General features: G+C 50.1%; 2 protein-coding genes across 3 annotated transcripts; both read left to right on the top strand.

Moving 5' to 3' along the window:
* Positions 1–1,248: 1,248 nt before the first annotated feature.
* Positions 1,249–3,448, top strand: LOC117000804 (phospholipase A and acyltransferase 3-like). The gene is made up of 4 exons (XM_033068836.2): positions 1,249–1,348; positions 1,745–1,963; positions 2,161–2,432; positions 2,840–3,448. Exons 2-4 carry the CDS (start codon positions 1,852–1,854, stop codon positions 2,933–2,935), a joined length of 480 nt encoding a protein of 159 aa, XP_032924727.1. The 5' UTR covers positions 1,249–1,348; positions 1,745–1,851; the 3' UTR covers positions 2,936–3,448.
* Positions 3,449–6,633: 3,185 nt separating this feature from the next.
* LOC117000801 lies at positions 6,634–13,331 on the top strand. 2 transcript variants are annotated; one of them, XM_033068831.1, is made up of 9 exons: positions 6,634–6,764; positions 6,954–7,216; positions 8,236–8,392; positions 8,591–8,841; positions 10,355–10,511; positions 10,710–10,960; positions 11,972–12,125; positions 12,324–12,592; positions 12,978–13,331. In XM_033068831.1, the coding sequence occupies exons 1-9, from the start codon at positions 6,647–6,649 to the stop codon at positions 13,200–13,202; spliced, it is 1,845 nt and encodes a 614-aa protein (XP_032924722.1). In that variant the 5' UTR covers positions 6,634–6,646; the 3' UTR covers positions 13,203–13,331. The 2 variants fall into 2 exon arrangements, with proteins under 2 accessions (XP_032924722.1, XP_032924721.1); XM_033068830.1 differs by having other exon boundaries at positions 11,969–12,125.
* Positions 13,332–17,646: the final 4,315 nt, after the last annotated feature.

Below are 17,646 nucleotides of genomic sequence, written 5' to 3'. Positions count from 1 at the left end.
TAATTAATGTTTTTTTTTAAATGGCAGTTTTACAATATTTGAAGCAACCAAGCCAAGGCTTCCTGTTATTTTGTACTGCCCATTGTTATTACATCTGAATAAAGCATGTTAATCAAAATGAAACTGAAACTCATTTTTGGATTCCTGGAAATTGAATCACGACTTGTTTCATGGCTAATTAAGTGGTTATACAGCAACCCATGAGCTTTTACCTTTCTGTACTCAGAGCATTCTGTCTCCACACACTGCTAAAGAAGCTCTGCATGAAGGCAGCATATGGACCTGCTACATATCTACGTCATCCTCTAAGAGAAGAATACTGAAATCACTTCCTTTGGAGAATGTCTTGCTGTTCATCTAAGCTGTAATATTTCAAGGAATGTGGCAGCCTGCATTTACACCGTGCTTCTCTTTGCAGTCAGGGTGATGTTGCCTTTCCATGGAGCCTGGTGGGAGCATTGACAGGATTTCATGGAACACAGCCTGAAGTGCAAACTGACAGTGTGAGGAGGAGCAGCAGAATCCATCACTTGCTGTTTTCAACACTCCTGAGTTTTTCTAGGAAATGATGGCAAGGTCTGAGACCTGCAAGAGTTACCATGGAGTAAAGTCAAGGCTGCTCTTTTCCCAAGAGCTGAGAGAACAATCCTTGCCTGTGCTGTGGGGCACAACCAGCACAAGCACAGTGTGTCATAAAATGGAAGGACCTTTTAGGCATTTCAACCATCTGAATTTGGAGCACATGAGAAGATGAAAATCTTGGCTGATTCAGTGCAAGTTAGTGAAGCCCCAGCATTGTAAATCCTGGAGCCCAGCTTCAGGATCTCACCTGGTCCTCTTCACTGCATTTGTAGTAGGTCTTAACATCAATCTAATCCATGCTTTTTGCTGCAAAGTCTTTTGCATTTACACAAAGCCACTTCACCTGTCTCAGCAGCATCACCTACCATTTGTGGTACTGACTGACTGGTCCTCAAGGCAGGATTTTCTCAGCACACAGAGGTTGTTGTTCTGATAGATAATGCTCTGTGGATTGAAAATGCACAGGGTCAGTTGCCCATCACTGCACAGGAGGGCCTCTCTGGAAAAGAGTCTCCATGCAATGAGGCAGTGGCCAGACTTTGTTGGGTACAAGAAGAGATTTTCCAGTCCAAGCATGGTTTTGGCACCACCCATGGTAGTACAGCCTTCCCATCAACAGGGGGTCATCCAAGTACAGACAAGAGGACTCGGGGAAAGTGCTTGCAGTGAGCCCAGCAGGAACCACGCAATTTCCCCTGATATGGTATTTATAGTGAGAACCCCAACCCGGGACTTTACCTACGGGAGCAGCAGAACAGGCGCTGGGGTGAGCGGATCTCGGGCGATGCGAGCGGGCGTTTCCCAGCAGGATGCAGCCCCTGCTCGCTGCCGGCGGCGGGCGCGGCTGTGCCGGGCACGGGCCGGAGGTGCCCCAGGGGCTGGGCACGGGCTGGGCACCGCGGGCACCCCCGGGCAGCCGCCTTTGGGCAGCGGAGCGGGCCCGGCGCCGGCGGCAGCGGAGCCCCGAAGGGAGCGCGGCCGGGAGGGGAGCGCGGGCACCGCGGGCGGCCGGGGGCAGGCGCGGCCGGCGGCAGCAGCTGCACACACAGCCGGGCCGGGCTCGGCCTCGGCCGGATGCGCTGGGTGCCAGCGGGGCCGCCGCTCCCGCAGCCGCTGCCCTCGGGGCCGCCACTGACACCCTCCGTGCCTGCGCTCCCGGCAGCTGCCCCTGCACAGCCCTCGCCTCCCCGCTGCGCTCTGCCCTGCGCTCAGCCGGCCCAGCTACAGCTGCACGTCCTCACTGCACGCTCCTGACTGCACGCTCCTGAGATGGGACAGGAGGAGAGTAAACCTGAGCCTGGGGACCTGATCGAGATCTACCGGCCATTTTACCAGCACTGGGCCCTCTACGTGGGAAATGGATATGTTCTCCATGTGACAGGTAAGGCTTGTGCCATCTGGCATGGTTTGAGTGGGTGTTGGAATGCTCCACGAGCCCTGTCTCTCTCCATGGGCTGGTGGTGTATGTACCCTGTGTGTTAACTGGCTATTCCAGGCACAATCAGAAACGCATCTGAGGTCCTGCAGGGGCCAGAGAGAGTCTGCCTGCCTGCATTATCTTCTCCTTGCCTTCCCCAGATGAAGAAACCCCATCCATTTCGGGTAGCATCACGTCAGTATCCGCTAAAAGGGGCAAGGTGAAGAAGGAGCTCCTGACTAAGGTGGTCAAACAGGATAAATGGCGTGTCAACAACAAGAAGTATGACCGCTCCCGCACTCCTCATCCTGTGAATGAGATCATCCGGAGAGCAGAGGAATGGATTGGTGAGGAGGTGAAATATAATGTGCTTGGCAATAACTGTGAGCACTTTGTGACCAAGCTCCGCTACGGTGATGCAGTCTCTAAGCAGGTGAGTGGCACAGGGTGAGCCCTGGGTGCCTCCCAGAGCAGCTCCTGGCTGCTGCCTGTGAGCCCAGCACTGGGACACAGCCTGCAGCCTGCATGGGCACAGCCCAGTGCCAGGCGTGGGCTCCAAAGCAGCGCTGCCTCTGGCTGCCCCAGAGCCCCTGGAGCTGGAGGGTCACTCTGCTCTGTGTGCAGCCTGACGGTGCCCTCTCACTGAGTGCCACCTCCTAAGGCTACAAACCTGGGTGATATCCCTTCTGCTGATGGGGGCACATGTGTCTCTCACTAATTTATTTACTGTGATTGTCCCTGCCCTTTCTACATTATCATGTTGGGGGGGGGGGGGGGGGGTGGTGGTGTAATATAAGTGCTCCTCATGTTTCCAGCCTGAGATTTACTCTCTCTTTATAGGTCGAAAATGCAGTTATCGGCGGTTTTGCAGCAACAGCAGGAGTTGGTCTTCTTGGTGCAGTCGCTGGTATTGCGATGGCGTTTCAGAAGCAGTGATCAGCTGCCAGTTGGAGCTCAGAGCAATGTGGGGTGAGACCCTGGCCACAGCAGTCACTGGTCAGATTTTACTACACCTACCATCAAGGTTTCCTAGGCACTGTGCCACCCTTGCTGTAAACATTAAACAATCCTTCATAAAATGCCTGAAAATCAAACTCATTTCACCCTAAAAGTCTCTTTTATCTGAGTATAGCTTTATGTGCAGGACTAAGAATTAAGCCTTGCTTCTCCATGTCATCCCATTAAGAAATGAAAAATCAAGATCACTCTTCAAGATGATTCGCAGCAGTTCTTGCCAGGTTACCACATCTGGTTTTATTGAACTGTCTGTGATGATTTTTGTGGTAGTTTGGGAGCTCTTGCAGACCATTTATGCTTTACCTTGCCCTTCCCCACACCTCCCCTCCAGTGTTTTGCTGAGGATTAGTGCAGGCTTTTCCTCCTGTTTTGATCAGCTAGCTCCTGGACGTTCTTCCATTGCATCACTGAAATAAAATGTACTGCTGAGAATTTAATGTGTTTTCCAAATGAGGCCGGGTGGAGGTGGGGTTTGGTGTAAAAGACAGAATTCTGCCAAGGAAGGCGGGAACCTTCCTGGATGCAAAAGAAGACTCCTCCCTCCAAATGACTATGACTTCGAAATGACGGGGCTTTGAGGCAGAAAGGAGGAAAGAGCAGCAAGAGTTCTGTACTAGAACATGTATGGAGCAGAGCAGCCAAGAGCTCCACAGCCGCACTCCCAGGGCGCGGAGCAGCGCTGTCCCGACAGCGGCAGGGGCACGGGCGGGCTCGGCACGGAACGGCCCGGGCGGGGCAGGCGGGGGAGCCGCGGCCAATCCGCTCAGCAGCAGCGGCCACGGGCGGGCAGCGCAGCCACCAACAAACACATCGTGGTGCTGAGCCAGAGCGCAGCCGAGTCCCGGCACAGAGCGCAGCGCTGCCCGCGGCACCGCGCCACGGCTCCGCATGCCCCGAGCGCAAGAGAGCTCCAAACCAGCTACAAAACTGCCAAACCCCCATTCCCCTCCCCAAACGGTTCCCTTCATGTGCCAGGGATATCAGACAATTCCTTCATATGGATCATTCACTCGCATTCCATCTCCACGCATTCACCCTCTCCTGCTCCAAGCGTCCTCACGAGGAAAATGGGAACAATTCACTAAGAAACCTGAACGCATAGGAGTGGGAAAGCTCTGGCTGCCAGGTCTGCAAAGAGACAGGCAGGGCATGTGCCGTGTCTTGAAACCTGCACTTGTGCTGCCTAAACTGAGCAGCTCCTGGGAGGTGGGGAGATAGGAAGCCAGGGCACGTTTACAGGCTGTATCCTTCAGTGTTTTACAGGGTCATCCTGATTTTGGTGTGATGGTGGTTTGCTCAGTATTTACCTGCCTGTTAATGGTTTGTTGGGGGTTGGGGTTCTTTTCCCCTTGCTTTTTCTTTACTTGTTACTCTTGGAATTTTTCCAATTGCTTTGCAAAAAAAAGCACGGATGTCTAAATTCTTGAGACATATGGGAGGAGGGAGGGGGAAATCTCTTTCCTTTATTTAAGAGTTTCTTTCAGAGGGACAGTCACCGCGAACAGAGGCAAAAGCAGCAGCAGATCTTTTTCTGGATCTCGCTCTCTGACATCAGAAAAAGCAGTCCAGGCAATCGCTTATTGCGGGGAGAATTCCCCGCCACCTGGGGCACCTAGAACCATCTGCTCGTGTGCCCGTAAATCCTGAACTCCGCCTCTCCCTGCCCTGCTCAGAGCCGGGCCGGGGCTGGCCCAACACCGCTCTTTGTTCGGGATTGCTCCGCGTTTCTCCACACAGCAGCCCGCACCCTGCTGCCTTCCCGGGACGCTCTGCAGCTACGGCCGTCCAGCACCCCCCCATTTCTCGCTCATTCCTGCCCACTGGAACAGCAACCACACCAAAGGGAAAGTGCCTGCGGCCGAGAACAATGTTACTGTGTCCTTGGTTCTGTTTGCTAGTGATGCCGTAGGTACTATTAGGTGTTTTTGCCTTTTTATACATACTAGCAAAAAACTTATTATTCCTATTCTCATACCTTTACCTGCAACCCCCTGAATTTCAAAATTACACTAATTCGGACAGAGAGGGTTTATATTCTAAATTTCAAAAGAGGGCCCTACCTTGCATAACAGATACATGTCTTTCAACCCAAGACAATGTTCCTGTCCCTGCTTCTGCTGACTCTCTCTGTCAGCAGCAGACCCCCAGTGTCAGTGACAGAAAATCCCAGCTGCCTTTTTCTCTGTCACTTCTTTCTTCCACTCTGCCACCAAAATTTCCCATTTCACCCCGCCAAGTGGAGTGATTGTTGGCCTTGAACATGAACAAACCTGCTAGACGATTTTCATCATCCCTTCAGACTCACAGCCCATTCTAGGATTCTACTCCTTGCACTACCAAAACACTGAGGGGCTTAAAGAATTACTAAGGCAGTCAGGAGACTTTGACTCACAGAGCTGTGGCCATTCTAACTTTAAGGGTCAAATGTTGATTCTAAAGCGTTCATAGTGCCAACATCAGATCAATCTTCTGCCAGGCAATAGGAAGACAAAGCCAGGGTCCCTGCTGTGCTGGGGGTGAGGGATGTGAAGAATGAGCAGTGAGGCACCCATGCTTCATCTCCCAGGGGAGTGAGCCACAGCATTTCCTTGTCACAACGCTGCTGTGTGGATTGTCTTGGAAGAAAACTTCGAAGGTAAAGTCTCCTTTATTGTCCTTTGGCTGGAGCATCTGCCTCAAGCATTTGGAGCCAGGTATCCTGCATTCCACTTGTGAGACACAGAATCCTGTGTTGCTTTTCTTACATGTAACTGCCTGCACTGCAGGGAGAGGTGAGAGCAGAACAGCTGTCGGTGAGAGACGCCTGCTTTTGTGTGCTCTAAACTGTTTAAACCCCAGCCAGCAATAAAGCACCAGCCAACCAATCACTTTCACTCCTCCCCACTGCCAGCCCCATCCGGTAAGGAATGAGAAGGGTGGAAGTGAAAAACTTGTCTTTTTTGGTAAAGTTGGTTTATTAGGTTAATCAAAAACTTGGCTTTGGATTCCTGGAAGAGAAATCGAAACTTCTTTCAAGGACAAACTTTTTAGGTGGTTATACAGCAACCCATGAGCTTTAACCTTTTTGTACTCAGAGGGAAGAAGCAGCCGAGGCTTTACCCACGACAGAAGCAGGACAGGCGCTGGGGTGAGCGGATCTCGGGCGATGCGAGCGGGCGTTTCCCAGCAGGATGCAGCCCCTGCTCGCTGCCGGCGGCGGGCGCGGCTGTGCCGGGCACGGGCCGGAGGTGCCCCAGGGGCTGGGCACGGGCTGGGCACCGCGGGCACCCCCGGGCAGCCGCCTTTGGGCAGCGGAGCGGGCCCGGCGCCGGCGGCAGCGGAGCCCCGAAGGGAGCGCGGCCGGGAGGGGAGCGCGGGCACCGCGGGCGGCCGGGGGCAGGCGCGGCCGGCGGCAGCAGCTGCACACACAGCCGGGCCGGGCTCGGCCTCGGCCGGATGCGCTGGGTGCCAGCGGGGCCGCCGCTCCCGCAGCCGCTGCCCTCGGGGCCGCCACTGACACCCTCCGTGCCTGCGCTCCCGGCAGCTGCCCCTGCACAGCCCTCGCCTCCCCGCTGCGCTCTGCCCTGCGCTCAGCCGGCCCAGCTACAGCTGCACGTCCTCACTGCACGCTCCTGACTGCACGCTCCTGAGATGGGACAGGAGAACAGCAAACCCCAGCCTGGGGACCTGATCGAGATCGACAGGCCATTTCATCAGCACTGGGCCCTCTACATGGGGGATGGATATGTCATCCACTTGACACCTGTAGGTAAGGATATTGTAGACTGGCGAGTTGCAGAGGAATTCTCGGGTGTTCCGAGAGCCCTGTCTCCCTCCATGGCCATCTTATGGACCCTTTGTGTGTAAAAACCCTTTCCAGGAGCAGAGGAATTCCCTATGAGGTTTTGGAGGGGTCAGAGAGGGTCTGCCTTCCTGCCTTATCTCGTTGAATATACAGGTAAACAGAAGTTAAAACTGGGAGCCCATGAGGATCCAGTACTCACCAGACTGGTGAAGAAGCAGCGTCTGAAGAAGGTGGTGCGACTTAATAAGTGGCGTGTCAACAACAAATCTGATGAGTCCCAAAAGCCTCTGCCAGTGAAAGAGATCATCTCTCGTGCTGCAGTGTATATGGGCAAGGTGATGAAATATCGTTCAATTGGTAGGAACTGTGAGCATTTTGTGAAAAAACTCCGCTATGGAGAAGCAGTCTCTGAGCAGGTGAGTGGCACAGGGTGAGCCCTGGGTGCCTCCCAGAGCAGCTCCTGGCTGCTGCCTGTGAGCCCAGCACTGGGACACAGCCTGCAGCCTGCATGGGCACAGCCCAGTGCCAGGCATGGGCTCCAAAGCAGCGCTGCCTCTGGCCTCCCCAGAGCCCCTGGAGCTGGAGGGTCACTCTGCTCTGTGCGCAGCCTGACGGTGCCCTCTCACTGAGTGACACCTCCTAGGACTACACCTATGAGTAAGTGTGGCCTCCTAGGTATTACCCCTTCAGATTATGTGGCACATGCCTGTTTTTTATTCAATTCTCCTGATTGTTGCTACCTATTCTCCATTAGCATCCCTGGCGCTAAATGAAAGTGCTCTACAAGTTTCCAGCCTGAGTTTTACTTTCCCTTTATCTGCTAAGACAACAATTGTTTGTATACTGGCAGTAGGATCTGTGCTGTGCCTTCACTGTGTCAGTGGGCTTTCTGGGGATGAGAGCACTGATATGCCATCAAGAATAGCTGAGAGAAAGGCAGGGATTCCCTGGCTGCGTGGGGTCTCTGCCCTGCTTTTGCCTTCCTTATAGAAAATATTAAATGAAACTCTTAATAAAGCATAAAACCCAAACTCATGGTGCCTAGAATCTTATTTTATATGCTTATAGGTTTGTGCGCAATCTCAACATTCTGACCTTGCTTATCCTTGCCATCCCATTAAGAAATACCAAATCAAGCACATCATCAATTCAAGGTGATCCCCAGCAGCACTGGGCTATTTGTGACATCTGCCATTGCCTTTTGTCTGTGATGATTTTTGTGGTAGTCTTCAAGAACTTGAAAGCAATTTTTCTTTTCCTTATGCTCCTATCTCCCATCCAGTGCTTTGCTGAGTATTGGTGCATGCTTTCTACCTCATCCTGGTTTTATCAGCTACATCCCATTGGCTCTTTATATTGAAAAATTGATTTTAACAGTAACTTTCTCTAAATGTAAACTAAATTTGTTGCTTAGCATTTTCTGTGTGTTTTCCAGCACATGGCATTTGTAGGTAGAAAATTGCGCATTCTTGATATGAGAGATAATGAGGAATGCCCAAAGCCTGGGGACCTGATTGAGATCAAACGGGTACATTATGATCACTGGGCCCTCTACGTGGGTGATGGATATGTCATCCATGTGACACCTGTAGGTAAGGCCCTTGCAGTCTTGTAGGATTCAGTTGGGGTATTTGGGTGCTCCAGGAGGCCCTTCTATCTCCAGGTGCTGCTGCATGTTGACCCTGTGTGTGTAGATGAGGTTTCCATGAGCAACCCAAAAGCCATCTCAGGTTTTGGATGGGCCAGAGAAAGTTTGCATTCCTACCTTATATCCTCCCTACCTTTCTCAGATGAAGGAGTCCCATCCATGTCAGCTGGCAATGAGACTGTACTCATCGTAAAGGTTGTAAAGGAGCTTCTGAAGGAGGTGATTGGAAATGATGCCTGGGCTGTCAACAACAAGTATGACCAGTACCGCCATCCTCTGCCCATGGAGGAGATCATCCAGCATGCTGAGGGTTGCATTGGCAAGGAGATGGCATACGATATGTTTGACTTCAAAGCTGACGATTTTGTGACAAAACTCCGCTATGGTGGCCAGGTGAGTGGCACAGGGTGAGCCCTGGGTGCCTCCCAGAGCAGCTCCTGGCTGCTGCCTGTGAGCCCAGCACTGGGACACAGCCTGCAGCCTGCATGGGCACAGCCCAGTGCCAGGCGTGGGCTCCAAAGCAGCGCTGCCTCTGGCCTCCCCAGAGCCCCTAGAGCTGGAGGGTCACTCTGCTCTGTGTGCAGCCTGACAGTGCCCTCTCACTGAGTGCCACCTCCTGGGGCTACAAACCTGGGTCGTACACCTTCTGCTGATGGGTCTCATTCCTCTTTTAGATTTACAGTAATTTCAGGATTATAAAATGCGCTGGATTATAAGCCTCAGTTTTGTTCGCAGTGAGGATCTGCTCACAACAAAGTAATGAATTAGTAACAATTGCAGAATTGCAGGGTTTACTGACTCGGTCAGGGCTGACCAGGCGGCGCTGCCGCCACTGCCACCGCTCAGCGGGGCCGGCTGGGTGGCCGGAACCGCCACCGCTCAGCAAGGGCAGTCGGCACGGCCCAGCGCTGCTTGTCAGGGGTGGCCGTCAGGCTCGTCCCATGGTGCCGGCGGGAGCCCGCTCTCCCTGCCATGCAACAGAGTAACCAATTTGTAATATTCGCGTGATCACAGGTTTTAATGGCAGGTGCTCAATTCGTGAGCTTGGCTCAGCCCATGGCTCGTGCTTCCAGGTTGGCAAATTTCCCGAACATTGTTTATATATTGGCCGCTCCAGAGTATAAGCCGCACTTCCAGGTCGGGACCAAAATTTAAGTCGAAAGGATGCGGCTTATATTCGTGAAATTACTGGTTATCGCTGCCTATTCTCCATTCCCATACCTGGGACTAAATAAAAGTGCTCCTCGTGTTTACAGCCTGACTTCTGCTTTCCCTTTTTCTGATCAATAGTGATTGTTTGCATGTTTGCAGTAGGATCTGTGCTGTTGCCTTCACTGTGTCAGTGTGCTTTCTGGGGGTAAATCCAGAGAGAAAGAGAGCACAGATGGACCATCAGAAAAAGCTCAGAGAAAGGCAGGAATTCTCTGGCTACAAGGGGTCTCTGCCCTGCTTTTGCCTTCCTTATAGAAAGAATAAAATGAAAGTATTAATAAAACATAAAAACCCAAACTCATGATGCCTAGAATCTTCTTGTATATGCATATAGGTTTGTGTGCAATTTCAGCATTCTGGCCTTGCTACTCCCTGCCATCCCGTTAAGAAATACCAAGTCAAGCACATCATCAATTCAAGGTGACCCCAGCAGCACTCGTCTGTTTGTCACATCTGTTTTTGCCTTTTGTCTGTGATTATTTTAGTGGTAGTCTGCAAGCACTTGAAAGCAATTTTGCTTTTCCTTACACTACCACCTCCCCTCCAGTGCTTTGCTGAGTATTGGTGTATGCTTTCTACCTCATCCTGGTTTTATCAGCTACATCCCATTGGCTTTTTCTATGGAAAAACAGATTTTAAGTTTCTCAAAAGGTAAATTAAATTTATTACTATGGGTTTACTGTGTGTTTTCCAGGTGTGGGTTTTTTCAGATGGTGAAATGTGCATTCCTGATATGAGAGATGATGAGGAGTACCCAAAGCCTGGAGACCTGATTGAGATCAAACGAGGACATTATGATCACTGGGCCCTCTACGTAGGAGATGGATATGTCATCCATGTGACACCTGTAGGTAAGGCTTGTGTACCCTGGCAGGATACAGAGGGGGTGTTTGGGTGCTCCAGGAGTGCACTGTCCCCCCAGGTGCTGCTCCATGTGTACCCTGTGTGTGTAGATGAGGTTTCCAGGACCAGCCCAAAAGCCATCTGAGGTTTTGGACGGGCCAGAGAAGATTTTCCTGCCTGCCTTATCTCCTCCAATCCTTTCCCAGATGATGGAGGCCCATCCCTATCAGCCAAAAGTGGGACAATACTGATTATAAAGGTTGTGAAGGAGCTCCTGAAAGAGGTGGTTGGAAATGATTCCTGGACTGTCAACAACAAATATGACAGTTGCTGCCCTCCTGTACCCATGGAGGAGATCATCTGGCGTGCTGAGCGTTGCATTGGCGAGGAGATAGCATATGATGTGTTTGACTTCAAAGCTGATGATTTTGTGACAAAACTCCGCTATGGTGGCCAGGTGAGTGGCACAGGGTGAGCCCTGGGTGCCTCCCAGAGCAGCTCCTGGCTGCTGCCTGTGAGCCCAGCACTGGGACACAGCCTGCAGCCTGCATGGGCACAGCCCAGTGCCAGGCGTGGGCTCCAAAGCAGCGCTGCCTCTGGCCTCCCCAGAGCCCCTGGAGCTGGAGGGTCACTCTGCTCTGTGTGCAGCCTGACAGTGCCCTCTCACTGAGTGTCACCTCCTAGGACTACAAACATGGGTCTTACCACTTCTGCTGATGCTGCACATGCCTTGTTTTGATTAAATTCTCCTGATTATGGATGCCTACTCTCCATTCCCATACCTGGGGCTAAATGAAATTGCTACTCGTGTTTCCAGCCTGAGTTTTACTTTCCCTTTATCTGCTAGGGATAGCAATTGTTGGCATGCTTGCAGTAGGATCTGTGCTGTTGCCTTCACTGTGTCAGTGGGCTTTCTCGGGATGAAATCCAGAGAGAAAGAGAGCACTGGTGTGCCATCAGGAAAAGCTGAGAGAAAGGCAGGGATTCCCTGGCTGCATGGGGTCTCTTCCCTGGTTTTGTCACCCTTATAGTCAGAATTAGATGAAAGCCTTAATAAAACAGAAAAACACAAACTCATCATGCCTAGAATCATCTTATATATGATTGTAAGTACAACATTCTGACCTTGCTTCTCCCTGCCATCCCACTAAGAAATACCAAGTCAAGCATATCCTTAATTCAAGGTGATCCCTGGAAACATTGAACTGTTTGTCACATCTGCTATTGCTTTTTGTCTGTAATGATTTTAGTTGTAGTCTGCAAGCTCTTGAAAGTTAATTTTCCTTTCCTTATGCTGCCACGTCCCCCCCCAGTGATTTACTGAGGACTGGTGTGAGCTTTCTACTTCATCCTGCTTTTATCTGCTACATCTTTTTGGATCTTTCTATAGAAAAATTTGTTTTAACCTTAACTTTTTCAGAAAGTAAACTAAATTTATTGCTGAGCATTTAACTGTGTTTTCCAGCAGAAGGCTTTTATAGCTGGTGAGTCATACATTCTTGATATGAGAAATGACAAGGAATACCCCATCCCTGGGGATCTGATTGAGATCGACCGGCCACTTTACCAGCACTGGGCCCTGTATGTGGGGAATGGTTATGTCATCCATGTGACACCTATAGGTAAGGTTGGTGCAACCTGGCAGCGTGCTGAGGGGGTGTTCTGGTCCTCCAGGAGCGTAGTGTTCCCCCAGGTGCAGCTCCATATGGACCCTGTGTGTGTAGATGACGTTTCCAGGAGCAGCCCAAAATTCATGTGAGGTCTTGGATGGGTCAGAGAAGATTTGCCTGCCTGCCTTACCTCCTCCCTGACTTCCCCAGGTGAAAATTCTCCGCCTGCATCGCATGCCAGTGTGACATTACTTACTAAAAAGGCGAAGGTGAAGAAAGAGCTCCTGGAGGAGGCTTCTAAAAAGGATAACTGGCGTGTCAATAACAAGTATGACCTCTATCGCAAGCCTTTCCCTGTGGAGGAGATCATCCGGCGTGCTGAGCGCCAAATTGACAGGGTTGTGCTCTATTTTTTGTTCTACAAGAATTGTGAGCACTTTGTGACAGAGCTCCGCTATGGAGAGGGAGTCTCTGAGCAGGTGAGTGGCACAGGGTGAGCCCTGGGTGCCTCCCAGAGCAGCTCCTGGCTGCTGCCTGTGAGACCAGCACTGGGACACAGCCTGCAGCCTGCATGGGCACAGCCCAGTGCCAGGCGTGGGCTCCAAAACAGCGCTGCCTCTGGCCTCCCCAGAGCCCCTGGAGCTGGAGGGTCACTCTGCTCTGTGTGCAGCCTGACAGTGCCCTCTCACTGAGTGACACCTCCTAGGGCTACAAACCTGGGTCTTATCCCTTCTGCTGATGGGGCACATGCCTCGTTTAGATTTTATTATGCTTATTATCTATGTCTGTCCTCAGTTATCCTTTCTGTGGGTAAATATACATATTTATCATGTCTCTATCTTCTGTTTTACTTTCCCTTTACAGGCCATGACAGCACTTGCAAAGATCCGTTCCACAATTGGTACAGTGTTGGCTGGGGTAGGAGCTGCTGGTGTTTCTGGTCTGGCTGGTCTTATTTCTCCACCTGTTCTTCCTGTTGTGGCTGCTAATTGTGTTACTGCTTTTTCCGCTATCCTTTCGATGAATCCCTTCATTCTAGAAAAATTCATAAAGGCAAAGATCTATATACTACAACAGAGGTGCTGTTAGAAAGAGCTCAAGGAAGGCATGGAATCACTGGTCACTGCCCAGCTTCTGCCACAAATATAATGAAGACTTACTAGAAGTTACTGTGATAATGAAGTCAAAGGCGTATTAAAATGTAAATATCCAAACTCATCTTGCCTCAAATCATCTTTTATCTGTTTGAGCATAGCTTTGTGTGCAGGTTCAACAGTTCAGCCTTGCTCGTCTCTGCCACCCCATTAGAAGTAATAAGTCAAGAATGTCACCATTCTAGGTGACCCCAGCAGCACTAGCCTGGTTCCACACCTGCTTTTATTTCATTGTCTGTGATGATTTTTGTGGTAGTCCAGATATAATTGTCAGCATATTTTCAACTCCTGGCCCCCCCTCACCCCACTTCCCCTTCAGTGCTTTTCTGAAGACTGGTGCAGTCTATTCACATCCTGGTTTTATCAGCTACATCCTATGGGATTTTTCTGTGAATCATTGATTTTAACCTTGCCTTTATGAAAAGGTAGAATGAAAGTATTGCTGAGGACTTGAGTAGGTGGATAACTTCTGGTAGCCAAGTCTGCAAAAGGGCAGGCAAGGCCAGTGCAGTGTCTTGGAGCTCCTGCCTGTGGTGTGTAAATTGAGCAGCTCCTGTGAGAGGGTGTGAGGTGGAAAGAAGGGAGCTGAGCATTATTAAACCTTGCCGACAGGATGGACCAACAGCTGCCAGGATCCTCCTGGCAACTTCCTGACTGCCAAAGAAGGGGATGGGGCAGAGCTAAATGGGTGCTAATACCAAGGGAATTGCTCTTTACTTTCTGCTAGGGGTGGTTGCCAAACAGGGATCAAACACACAGAAGCACGTGCAGATTTCACAACTGACACATCCTGTGTCATATCTCAGCCTGGTTGCTTGCAGCTTCTTTCTGGTCTTACCTGTCTTCTGTAGTGGATCATTGCTCTGTGAAATGGGCTTGGGACCTGCCTTTTAACAAAACAGAAAAAGGCAAGTCTGCTAAGATTAGGCCATGTCCTGCCATCTCCATAAGCAAAAAGCTGCAATTGCAAGAGACCTCTCAATCAACTGAGTTTTAGGCATGCTAAATCACCGCTGGAGGACTCAGAAAAGGAGAGAAAGGTTTTTAAAGGTGGTATTTTCAGCACAGGTTTTTCTCACTCCCTTCTCTAAGAATGGAAGTCTGGCAAGGTAAGACTGCAAGTCTCAGAGGAATTCTTTTGGATGTGTTGTTGTGGATTTAGTGTTAGCCAAATTGCCAGTGCACCCACTAGAATTATTTACTCATTTCCTGCTGTGAGCTGGGATTAGGAGGAAGGTAAAACAGCCTCAAACTTAAAAGGGTACAAAGAAAAACTTTATTTCTAGAAACTACAAGAAAAAATAAAACTTTCAGAACATTTCTCCTCCTTCCACGACTTATTTTCTTTCACACTGACAACCTACTGAAAAAAATCAGTCAGTTTACCGTCTCTAAAAATGTCTTTCACCAATTCACTTGGTAGAACAGACTTCTCTTCAGTCTATGGAGATTTTTTCTCCACAAGAAAACAGTTTTCTCATGGCCTCTCACGGAAGATGGGATGGCAAACCCACTTGTGTCCTGGCAGCACAGTTGCATCAACTCAGGAAGGGAAGCACTAACCAAGGGAGTTCTACTAAAGTGGAGGCAGCCTCAACCTCCCATAACCAAGCTGCCAGGTATAACAGAAGGGAAGATGATCTGTCAGACCCCCTTAAAAACCATCTAGTATGTATGTCCATGAAAAAAAATATTAAGCAGGGCTAGAGGGTCCCTGCCTCTAGCCAGGAAGAGGCATGGGAATACCAGGTCTTTTAGACAGCGTAGATCTGATGGCCTGGCACATCAGAGCCACAAAAATGTGAGGCATTAGTTAATTCTGATACACAGTGTACCAAAATGCCATCGGGACATGTGGGGCAGAACCTGTTTCTATTGCTGGGTTGGTGGGGGGATCGCAGGAACTGACTCTGCTGAGGGGAGTGGCAGAAACATCCAGTTGTGACTGGCCCAGAGGCTCTGTGAATTCTAGGCATAGACTTTCTCAGGAATGGTTACTGCAAAGACCTAAAGGGACTCAGGTGGGCTTTTGGAATAGCTGCTGTAGAGGCAGAGGGCATTAAGCAATTGAACACTTTGCCTGGACTATCAGAAAACCCATTCGCAGTGGGACACCTGAAAGTGAAAGAGCAACAGGTGCCTGTTGCCACCTCAACTGTGCACTGCCAGCAGTATCAAACAAATGAAGATGCTGCAATCCCCATCCACAAGATAATTTGTGATCTGGAGAGCCAAGGGGTGGTCAGCAAGGCCCACTCATCCTCCAACAGCCCCATTCAGCCTGTGCTCAAGTCTAACAGAAAATAAAAATTAACTGTACACTATGATAGCTTAAATAAAGTGACTCCACTGCTGAGTGCTGCCATGCCAGACATGCTGGAACTCCAGTAGGAGCTGGAGTCCAAGGCAGCAAAGTGGTACACCACCACTGACATTGCTAACACGTTTTTCTCCATTCCCCTAGCAGCAGAATGCAAGCCTCAGTTTGCTTTCACCTGCTGCATGCAGCAGACCTAAAACTGACTGCCCCAAGAACAGAAACACAGCCCCATCATCTCCTATAGACTGATCCAGGCTCTACCTAGTGGGTAATGCAAAACATAGAGAAACCCAATACATACCTCATAAAATCTTATTTTAAGGGGAACGACCCAAGACAATATCTCTGTATCTTCATGTATATGTGTTTATAATTAAGGTAATGGATTTATGTGTGTAATTTAAAAGTTTAAATATGATGTAACATATTAGAATGAGAAAAAATTTAAGGTAGATAAGGTTGGGTGTTGAGGTTTTTTTCTTTGTTTTTCTTTTCTTGTTACTTGTGGAATTTTTCCCATTGTCTTGAAAAAAGGAAATTATGACTAAATGCTTGAGGCATTCAGGACTGGGGACTGGGAAATCGCATATTTTTAGGAGTTTCGCAGAAGGACAGTCACACCAAACAGAGATTAAAGCAGCAGCAGATCTTACTTTAGCTCTTGCTGTCTGACTTCACAAAAAGCCGTGCAGATGGGGAGAATTCCCCGGCACCTGAGGCACCTCGCACCATCTGCTCGTGTGCCCGTAAATCCTGAACTCCGCCTCTCCCTGCCCTGCTCAGAGCCGGGCCGGGGCTGGCCCAACACCGCTCTTTGTTCGGGATTGCTCCGCGTTTCTCCACACAGCAGCCCGCACCCTGCTGCCTTCCCGGGACGCTCTGCAGCTACGGCCGTCCAGCACCCCCCCATTTCTCGCTCATTCCTGCCCACTGGAACAGCAACCACACCAAAGGGAAAGTGCCTGCGGCCGAGAACAATGTTACTGTGTCCTTGGTTCTGTTTGCTAGTGATGCCGTAGTTACTATTGGGTGTTTTTGCCTTGTTATACATACTAGCAAAAAACCTATTATTCCTATTCTCATACCTTTACCTGCAACCCCCTGAATTTCAAAATTACACTAACTCGGAGAGAGAGAGTTTACATTCTAAATTTCAAAAGAGGGCCCTGCCTACCCTAACAGACACATGTCCTTCAACCCAAGACAATGTTCCTGTCCCCGGCTCTGCTGACTCTCTCTGTCAGCAGCAGACCCCCAGTGTCAGTGACAGAAAAACCCCAGCTGCCTTTTTCTCTGTCAGCTCTTTGTTCCCCTCTGCCACCAAAATTTCCCACTTCACCTCTCCAAGTGCAGTGATTGTTGGCCTTGAACCTGAACGAACCTGCTACATGATTTTTATCATCCCTTCAGACTCATAGCCCATTTTAGGATTTTATTCTTTGAGGTGCCAAAACACTGAGGGGCTTAAAGAATTACTAAGGCAGCCAGGAGACTTTGACTCACAGAGCTGTGGTCATTCTCACTTCAGGGACCAAGTGTTGATTCTAAAGCTTTCATGGTGCCAGCACCTGATCAATCTTCTGCCAGGCAATAGGAAGGCAAAGCCAGGGTCCCTGCAGTGCTGGCGGTGAGGGATGTGAAGAATAAGCAGTGAGGCACCCATGCTTCATCACCCAATGGACTGAGATACAGCATTTCCTTGTCACAACGCTGATGTGTGGATTGTCTTGGAAGAAAACTTTCAAGGGAAAGTCTGCATTATTGTCCTTTAGCTGGAGCATCTGCCTTAAGCATTTGGAGCCGGGTAATCTGCATCCCACTTGTGAGACACAGAATCCTGTGTTACTGTTGTTACATCAACTGCTGCACTGCAGGGAGAGGTGAGAGCAGAACAGCTGTCTGTGAGAGGCTGCCTGGTTTTGTGTGCCCTGAACAGGTTAAACCGCAGCCAGCAACAAAGCACCAGGCAGCCAATCACTCTCACTCCCTCTCGTGACAGCCCCATCAGGGAGGGAATCAGATGAGTTGAAGTGGAAAAATTTGTGCCTTGAGATAAAGT

This window comes from Catharus ustulatus, chromosome 10 (genome assembly GCF_009819885.2).
Source record: "Catharus ustulatus isolate bCatUst1 chromosome 10, bCatUst1.pri.v2, whole genome shotgun sequence".
Lineage (NCBI taxonomy): Eukaryota > Metazoa > Chordata > Aves > Passeriformes > Turdidae > Catharus > Catharus ustulatus.
This window is presented reverse-complemented; position numbering and strand designations above follow the sequence as displayed.

What these genes read in the sequence shown, in the direction of transcription:
- LOC117000804 (XM_033068836.2), top strand. Translation starts at nt 1,852, where the DNA reads ATGGGACAGGAGGAGAGTAAACCTGAGCCTGGGGACCTGATCGAGATC. An exon ending in ATATGTTCTCCATGTGACAG is followed by an intron (nt 1,964 to 2,160) that starts GTAAGGCTTGTG and finishes TGCCTTCCCCAG; the next exon opens with ATGAAGAAACCCCATCCATT. An exon ending in GTGATGCAGTCTCTAAGCAG is followed by an intron (nt 2,433 to 2,839) that starts GTGAGTGGCACA and finishes CTCTCTTTATAG; the next exon opens with GTCGAAAATGCAGTTATCGG.
- LOC117000801 (XM_033068830.1), top strand. Translation starts at nt 6,647, where the DNA reads ATGGGACAGGAGAACAGCAAACCCCAGCCTGGGGACCTGATCGAGATC. An exon ending in CATCCACTTGACACCTGTAG is followed by an intron (nt 6,765 to 6,953) that starts GTAAGGATATTG and finishes TTGAATATACAG; the next exon opens with GTAAACAGAAGTTAAAACTG. An exon ending in GAGAGGGAGTCTCTGAGCAG is followed by an intron (nt 12,593 to 12,977) that starts GTGAGTGGCACA and finishes TTCCCTTTACAG; the next exon opens with GCCATGACAGCACTTGCAAA.